General features: G+C 45.3%; 1 protein-coding gene across 1 annotated transcript; it reads left to right on the top strand.

Moving 5' to 3' along the window:
• Window positions 1-6380: 6380 nt before the first annotated feature.
• LOC104455847 (4-coumarate--CoA ligase-like 5) lies at window positions 6381-8626 on the top strand. Its single transcript, XM_010070569.3, has 4 exons — window positions 6381-7790; window positions 7966-8033; window positions 8163-8265; window positions 8371-8626. The coding sequence occupies exons 1-4, from the start codon at window positions 6381-6383 to the stop codon at window positions 8494-8496; spliced, it is 1707 nt and encodes a 568-aa protein (XP_010068871.2). The 3' UTR covers window positions 8497-8626.
• Window positions 8627-9056: the final 430 nt, after the last annotated feature.

Below are 9056 nucleotides of genomic sequence, written 5' to 3'. Positions count from 1 at the left end.
TTCTTTCTAAGTTTGAATGCGCCGGCCCCCGGTGCTTTTTGAAATGTCGGGTTTGAAGTCGACCTTGGAGTACACACCAGCGACATAAATTGGTCGTCGCCTGCATACTTGTCCACAGAAAATGACTGAGCCATTCTTTCTTGTTTTGTTGTTACTTTGGAAGGGAGGTCAATTAGGTGGCCCACGGAGGATGATTTTTCAAGAGCACGAGATCTAATGAATCTTCTGAGTAACGGCAAGATTTTCAATAGCAAAATGAGTTTCTTATAAACATAAAATTTCACGTTCATTTTACAATTGACTTTACAAACGATCAATTCTTTCTCGAACCTGTCATTGTGGCGATATTATTGGATGTGATTGTTGCGGCCACTCCATCCAACCACACGTGCCGGCTTGGGAAGGAGCTGTACTAGTTTGAGGTTGTGCAATTTGACTAACTTATCAAACGTTTGAAGTCCATATCAATGAGCCTTAGAACTAGTCAATGACTGGACGAGAATGATGTGATTCAATTACAAAGTATTGCCATTTGACAAGTTGTGCAAAAATCATTGGCATCTCTCCATGACCCCACGTTTAGGTATTGTTGACAATAAGATGAGATGATTTTATAACACCAAACTCATGAATTAGGGTATTATAAATGAGTATATTTAAGATGTATTTTCTTAACAAGTTCCTCATGAACACTTGTTAAACAAACAGATCAAGGAATTTTTTGGCAGTATCCAATGTCCCGGTTGCGCTCATGATAACATTCTGAAATTATAGATTTCCTCGTCATATAAAACTTAATGAGCGTCTCAAGTTTACTCTTGATCATTCTTCAAATATACATAATAAGTAATTAAATAAAGAGAAATTACAGTATCTGCGGCTATAATTTCGAAGTACCCTCTTATCAAATGACACTAGCCAATCTCCTAGAAAGGCTGCTTAACAACACCGGCGCAATTAGACACTAATTCCAAAGTGGGGGGACCAAAGGTTGTTTTGTTTTGCCGTGCCAAGTTGAATTAAATCCAATGACAAGACTGTCTTGTGCTGCAATTGCAAGGACAAGGAGGTTCCCCTAATCCCTCCCAAAATAATTTTTCTGCATTAATCAATCATTAATTGATTCCCTAATCTTAATTAGCATCTTTAAGAAACTTGTCGGCACGGTCGCATGTTTACTCAAGAAGGCAAAATGGCCCAGGCGAAAGAGACTCCATCGTGGACCCTGCAGACGCAGTCCTCCACGACCCACGGGCTTTTTGACCATTGACGGGCTGACCCAACTAGATCCACCCGACCCTTCACGGGTCAAGAACTCCGAACCGGTCAGTGCCTAGAGACGACGATCTTCCCATGACGACAACCGCGGGTGGCAATGGCGGCGGACGATCCTGCAGCTTCGTCTTCCAAATCCTCCTAGGGCGGTGGTTGATGATGTTCGCGTCGTTCCTGATAATGGCGGGCGCCGGCGCCACCCCTACCTCTTCGGCCTCTACTCCGAGGACAACAGGTCCACCTCGGCTACAGCCGGTGGACCCTCAACCTCCTCAGCTCCTGCAAGGACCTCGGCGCCCAAGTCGGCGTCCTCTCCGGCCTCATCGCTGAGGTCTCCCCCAAGTGGCTTGTCCCTCTCATCTGCTCCGCTGTGAACTATGCTGGCTATTTCCTCATCTGGTTCGCCGTCACCAGTCCCATGCCCCGGCCGGCGGTCTGGCAGACGTGCGACTATGGGTGAAAAGCAGAAAGCCACAAAAACCGGCTAAAATAGCGCCGGGGAAATAAAGTCACGTTGTAGACACATGATATAAATTAATTATTCATCCATAACACATGGTGGGAGTGGGGGTGGGGAACATATATAAATATACAGCATGTGAATCAAGTTGTCCCCCATATTTATTTCCTTTTCGACGAGGTATGAACGACACGTGCCGAAGGATTATTACTAAGAAACAAATCAGGTCGGAAACGTAATTAATTTCAAGTGGAGAAGATCATGAGACATCGTCCAATTTTCTTGGTTTCATACCCTTCGGAGTAATCTTCACATTTGCTCTCCTCTGTGAATCTCCTATGCATTGAAACTTCTCCCTTTAGAAGACCCCAAGTCAACACTTAAATCCTCTCTCTCTCTATATTTCCAAAATTGCAGGCGCAGGCATTTCGTCACACTTTTTCAGATCTAATTCTATATATAACCCTAAGTCCCAATACTACACCACAGTCTAGTAAGGCTCTGTTTGTTTGCACTTCTTTTTTTTGTTTTTAAACACTTTTTCTGTTTTTTTGTTCGAGAACAAAAAAGGAATGTAAACGCGTTTGGGTGCGTTTTTCTGTTCCTTTTTTGTTCTTTTGTTCCAGGAACAAAAAGAAAAGAAATAAGAAACACAAATTTTGTGTTTCTTATTTCTGAAACAAATCTTAGAAACACTTTTGTATTTCTTCTTCTTTTTCTTCTTATTTTCTTCTTCTTATTTTCTTTCTTTTTTTTTCTTTCGCGGTCGTCGGCCTCGGCCATGGCCGGCGACCGGCCGACGAGGGCCGGCGGCCTCGGCCACGGCGAGGCTTGCCGGCCCGGCGAGGGTCGGCCTCGAGCGAGGCTGGGCGAGCTCGGCCTCGCCGGATCGGGGGCTCGAGCTCGCCCGAGCGAGGCCGCGCGCCGGCCGGGCGAGCTCGGCCTCGCCGGATCCGGGCGAGCTCGAGCTCGCCGTGGCTGGGCGAGGCCGCCGGCCCTCGTCGGCCGGTCGCCGGCCATGGCCGAGGCCGGCGACCGGCCAAAAGAAGAAAAAATAAAAAATAAAAAGAAAAAAAGGAAAAAAATAGAATAAAAATATTAAAAAATAAAAGAAATAAAAAAATTATACAAATTTACCAAACGTGTTTCTGTTTATTTTTTATTCCCGGAACCAAACACGTTTTTTTGTTCAAAAATTATTTCCCGGAACATAAATATTTTTTTCTATTTCTATTCCCTGGAACAATTTTTAAACAGAAACGCAAACAAACCACCTAATTAACAAGGTCCTTGTAACTTCTCTCTAACCCTCTCACGCCCGAGAGAGAGAGAGAGAGAGAGAGAGAGAGAGAGAGACACACCATACAATGGTGGTCGCCGGATCCCGCGGAGGGCGTGGAGGGGCGGGGAGGCCTCTTGGACGTGAAGCACCTGGAGGCCAGGTCTTGGGACGTGGAAGCACCTGGCAGCACAGGTCAATCATGGGAGGGCGGTGGTTCATGGTGTTGAAGCACCTGGCAGCACAGGTCATCATGGGACGGTGGTTCATGGTGTTTGCGAGCCTACTGATCATGGCAGCCGCGGGGGCGACACGCCATACAATGGTGGTCGCCGGATCCCGCGGAGGGCGTGGAGGCCTTGCGGGCCTGAGGCCTCTTGGACGTGAAGCACCTGGCAGCACAGGTCATCATGGGACGGTGGTTCATGGTGTTTGCGAGCCTACTGATCATGGCAGCCGCGGGGGCGACCTACATGTTCGGGCTCTACTCAGGGGACATCAAGGACTCACTCGGCTACGACCAGAGCACCCTCAACCTGCTGAGCTTCTTCAAGGACCTCGACGGGAGCATCGGGATCCCCTCAGGGCTCATCAACGAGGTGATGCCGCCGTGGTGGTGCACTCCATTGGGGGCAGTCCTCAACTTCTTCGGCTACTTCATGATATGGCTCGCCGTGACCAAGCGGATCATGACACCGCAGGTGTGGCAGATGTGCCTCTACATATGCATCGGCGCCAACTCGCAGGCGTTTGCCAACACTGGCGCACTCGTCACCTGCGTCCAGAACTTCCCGGAGAGCCGGGGCGTCGTGCTGGGGATACTGAAAGGGTAGGCTTACATGAAATTTGGTGGTTCATGCTTGTTTCATGCAGTCACGATTAGCTCAATGATTGGACGATTGAGTCCAAGACAATTTAATAGAAAAAAAGAAGTGGTTTTTATGTGTGAAAATGACATGCGAACGACATTTCCTTCCGAGCTGCTGGTCAAAAGAGAAGACCATTTTATGATCTTGCAAGATAATCAAGGCTTGAAATGTTGAGCATCCGGTCGATGGCTAATGTTCTTCAATCCAAAGTCGAGCATCTGACAAAGGAGAATGAGGAGCTGAAGCGGAAGGTTCAAGATGCTTAGTTGCTGCTCGATGGCTTTGATCTTCTTCCTGGTTGTTGTACTGTTGTCTATCAGTGGCCTTCAGAAGTCCACTTGTTCGATGTACCTTGTAAGTCGTCGTAGTTGTAGTGTTTCTGCCTGTCTGTGTCCCTTGTCTGTCTTGAACTAAAAAATACTTTGAACCAGATAGACAATGATTTGGGCCTATTCCCCTTCTATTATGTTAATTTGGGAAGCAGCACCTGATTGATCTCTTGAGCAATCCTTTTGTTATGGGGTCGCACATGATTTATTTATATGGAGCCGTTGCTACTTCCGGGGATACCAATGGAGGTTATGAGTTTGGCGTTTTAACTGATGATGTTGCATTGAGTTACTAGGTTCATTGCTTGCCATTCGAGTGGATTGATGTCCACAGGTCTTCCTTTATCCTCCTGTTTACGGTTTTTTAGGTGGGAAATTGAAAGCCAACTAGTTAAGTTCTATCGTCGCTCTTCGTAGCAAGGGTTAATGTATTATCTTGTGTCGATTGGATGAAGCTAAATCCTTTTCATCTACTATCTGTAGCCTGTTAAAGCAACTGTGCCCAGCAGTTTCATCGGGTTCTAGACGTACGAGCTGACTTGAGTTTGCTTGTGATCCTGAAGAGTTATGTGACGGAGAAATTCGATGCTACTCGGCATTGGCACTGAGAGCTTGGTATGAAGTGGATCTCATGCTATGACGGGCTCGTGGCACGGTGAGTCCTCTTTGCGCATCTTAGGAGATCCGATCTGAACCAGTGTTCTTCGTCCAAGAACAACAAAATCACGCCTCTTAAGGGATATCAAATTGGAGGAAGTAGCTTCCTACTGGTGTTCCAATATCTGGTCAATGCACTTCAATCTGCTTGTTTCATGTGTTTTCGAGTAGCGGTGAGCATCGGTCCAACCCAATCCAGCCAATCCTGGTGCATTTTTTCAACAGGATTGGGTCGGTCTTGATTCTGAACCTCTAGATTTTGCACTATGCAGGTTGATCGTTGATCCTGGGAGTTTGAAGTTCATCCAATCCGGATATATATGTGTGTGTGTGCGCGCTTGTGTTTTTGTCTCCTCCAAACCCTAGTATCTCCTCTTCTGGTCTCTTCTTTCTTATGCAATTTAGTTTACTGTGTAAATTAGAAACTAGAAAGAAATCTAGTTCTAATTCAACCAAAAAAAGTAGAAACCCTCTTCGCACGCCTTGCGGCTCACCTCTTTTCACTCACCACACTCACCACTCACCTCTAACATCTCCTCACTCGCCTCAATGTTCTTTTTGTGGTTTACTACTTGAAGTGTGGAATTTCTATTGTTACATTATCTTACATAGGTATTCGTAGTTTGGTTGCTCAATGTCACATTGTTGATAAATATATAATTTGAAATAATATGTTTGTCTTTTTAAATGAACACAAAAAATAAAATAAATAATCATCAAGTCTAGAGTTGACCCTAAAATTAGACCGACCATGGTTTCAGGCTCAAGAGTCAATCCTTGGCCCCAAAAATTAAGTACCAATACTATGCGGATTGATCCCTAGGTTAGTTACTGAACTGGCTCACCCTGTTCATGCTTACCCCCATTTTTTAGTAACAAGTTGACCCCTACTAGTGGACATATTCAATTCAAGAATATGCAGCACATGTTTGATATTTCACGCAAGGATTAGGCGTTAACCAAGAATATGCAGCACGCGTTTGATATTTCACGCTAGGATTAGGCGTTAATTGCTGGTGCTTTATCCAGTTAATGATCAGGTCATTATCAAATCCTCTCTGGCTATTATTGTTTGTTGCTAAAATGATCTAGTCCGAGTCGATACTCCCACATCGATTTCAATTTGGTTGGAAACATCTGTCCCTGGCCGGCCCCGGAAGGCAGATTCGCAGGCATGGAATCCAAGCCATGCGAAGCATAATAATAAAAAAAAAGGTTTCTTGTTTGCCTGACTGGCAACGGTGCATGAAGCATCAGACAAGAATCTTCTCAAATTTTTGGAAGAATCAACAGCTTGGTCCCCACGCTCTAGCCGGCCGCTGTAACATGTAACGTCCTTTTATCAAATCGTGTCGCTAGGACGACGATGTTTACAATGACAAACCTTAATTTCGACGTACAGAAAAGACGATTGAGATAGCTCAAATATGCTGCTTCTGCATTAGAACAGCCTCCAAAAGAATTTCTGAGCCTCTAAGAGTGTTTGCCATCTTCAAGTTGGGAGTACAAATATGTCAATTGAAGAAGGGTGCTCTGTTCCCAACGAAGAAACAAGACAACGCAGCCACTCTGTTCATAGAACAAGTGGTTTCGATCCAAGAACTGAAATCTTCAACTCTCTCGTCGAACTTAATGAGCGCCAAAAAATCCTGACCGATCGCAACCTCGACGTTGCTTCATGCGTGCTCTCGCAATTCCCACATGCTCTTGCTGAGTCGCGTATCGCACTGATTGATGCGGCCACAAACTGCCAGATCTCATATGCACATCTCTACCGCTCCATCAGATCTCTCGCCTATGGATTGTATCATGCAGTCGGGGTCAGAAAAGGCGATGTGGTCTTCCTGGTGGCACCGAACTCGCTCCTTTACCCGACTATAAGTCTTGCCATACTATCGGTCGGTGCGATTCTCACTCCAGCTAATCCGCTAAATACCACACTGGAAATAGCTAAGCAAGTGGCTGATTCCGGAGCGAAGCTGGCAATATGTGCACCGGAAGAGCTACATAAGTTGATACCAACCAAGCTTCCTACTATGCTAACAACCAAAACATCGGATGGCACTTTGCTTTCTGCGGAAGAATTCATAGAATGCTTCGACCCAATTGATCTTCCCCTAGAAAGGCCGACTCAAGCGGATACTGCGGCTGTCCTCTACTCCTCAGGAACCACTGGCACTAGCAAAGGCGTCATATTGACTCATGCGAACTTGATATCCGTCATCTCGCTACTAAAATGGTCAGTCAGTCAATCCTCGTCCCAAGACGACGTGTTCCTATGCTTTATCCCTATGTTCCACATTTATGGGCTTGCTTTCTTCGTGCTCGGGTTGTTCTGCTCAGGAATCACTACAGTTGTGATGCAGAGATTCGACTTCCAGGCCATGCTCGATGTCATTAAAGTGCATCGAGTCAATAACATCCCTGCGGTGCCCCCAGTGATTCTTGCACTCGTGAAGCACGCCAGTAACATGAAATGTGACCTCTCGTCACTTCGAAGAGTGGGTTCTGGGGCAGCACCACTGAGCAAAGAGGTGACTGATGGGTTCCGAGAGAAGTTCCCATGGGTCGAGCTGAGGCAAGGGTATGGGCTAACCGAAACATGCGGTGCAGCCTCTTTTTTTGCATTGGATGAGGATGCAAAGGCCCATTCTGGATCTTGTGGGAGTTTGCTACCACACTTCTCGGCCAAAATTGTCGATATCGAAACCGGGTCACCTTTGTCACCTAACAAGGAGGGAGAGCTGTGGCTGAGAAGTCCTACAATAATGAAAGGTTATCTGCGGAACGAGGAAGCAACGACTGCGACGCTAGATCCCGAAGGGTGGTTAAGGACTGGTGATCTCGGTTATTTCGATGAAGATGGGTTTCTTTACATTGTTGACAGGATAAAGGAGCTGATCAAGCACAATGGTTATCAGGTTAGTTACCTCATCGGGCTGATCAATTTGGTTTGATCTAACATGTAAACCGAGGGATAGTGCACCTCTGGAAGATCAGAATTTAGTTTAATGAGACCTGAAAATTGGAAAGGATGCTCAAATGCTCTAGTAATTGAACCATTCTGACCCGTGGATCCTATATACGATATTACAGGTTGCTCCTGCAGAACTGGAAGCTCTACTACTCAGCCATCCTCAGATTGTTGATGCAGCTGTCATACCGTATGTCATCTCTCTCTCTCTCTCTTGCGCGCGCGCACATGCACATATGCCTGCGCACGTTGCACACATGAACATGTATCTTTATGTGTACATGATATGTAGATTAAGCAAAATGCTGATATTATGCAGATTAGAGAATGAGGAAGCAGGACAAGTACCAATGGCATATGTAGTTAAAGCATCCGGTTCGGAACTTACTGAGAACCAAGTCATTCGATTCATTGCTGACCAGGTTTCTTATCTGTCACTGTCGACTACTTCCTCACCCCAATAATATGCGGCATCAGAAAAGAACAAAAAGTAAGATTTTTCTGTGTGTTCAATTGAAAATTTGCAGGTTGCGCCATACAAGAAAGTGAGAAGGGTGGGGTTCATCAGCACCATTCCAAAATCTGCTGCAGGGAAAATCTTGAGGAAGCAGCTGATTTCACAAACCCAACAACAACTCAATTCTAGATTGTGAAGTAATGAAGTTAGACGATGATTGCCAGTGTGTTGAATTAAGAGAAAGAACTCCAGTAGTTATTCAAGATCTAGCTACGGTCTTGAGGCTTTACCAATAAGGAGTTCAGTATGCAATGTAGCTCGAAAGTATCCAGTATTTCAAGTCTCTTTCATCTTCTGAAGTAACAGCAATCGATAGCTATTAGTTGCCTGTCATCTGTTGTCCATGAAACTAGTTTCCTTCATTTGGGTATCATGCTTTTTTTTTAAAGATTGTTAGGCCCTATTTGGTTCAGCATTTGGAAGGGGCTTTGGGACTCTAAAGGGGTTTGGGCAAAAGCAAGTGGTGTTTGGTTCAATTTTTTGAAGATTCTGGGGAGATGCAATTACATCTCCAAGGGGATTCAAATGGCTTTAGGGGAATGGAGGGTCCAATATGCATTTGAGAGTAGCATTTTCGGAATGTTGGGGCCTTTGTTTTATGAAAATATGTTAGTTGCCCATTTTACCCTCATTTATTAACCAAAATCCGTTTTTGCCCTTTTCTAAATAGAAAATCCTAAAAGCCTCCCATAGCCT

Source organism: Eucalyptus grandis, chromosome 7 (assembly GCF_016545825.1).
Source record: "Eucalyptus grandis isolate ANBG69807.140 chromosome 7, ASM1654582v1, whole genome shotgun sequence".
NCBI lineage: Eukaryota > Viridiplantae > Streptophyta > Magnoliopsida > Myrtales > Myrtaceae > Eucalyptus > Eucalyptus grandis.
Note: the sequence above shows the minus strand (reverse complement) of the source record. Positions and strands in the feature narration are given on the sequence as shown.

Coding starts and splice junctions, on each gene's coding strand:
- LOC104455847 (XM_010070569.3), top strand. CDS start 6,381: ATGTCAATTGAAGAAGGGTGCTCTGTTCCCAACGAAGAAACAAGACAA. Junction 7,791..7,965: donor TCAAGCACAATGGTTATCAG/GTTAGTTACCTC, acceptor ACGATATTACAG/GTTGCTCCTGCAGAACTGGA. Junction 8,034..8,162: donor GTTGATGCAGCTGTCATACC/GTATGTCATCTC, acceptor GATATTATGCAG/ATTAGAGAATGAGGAAGCAG.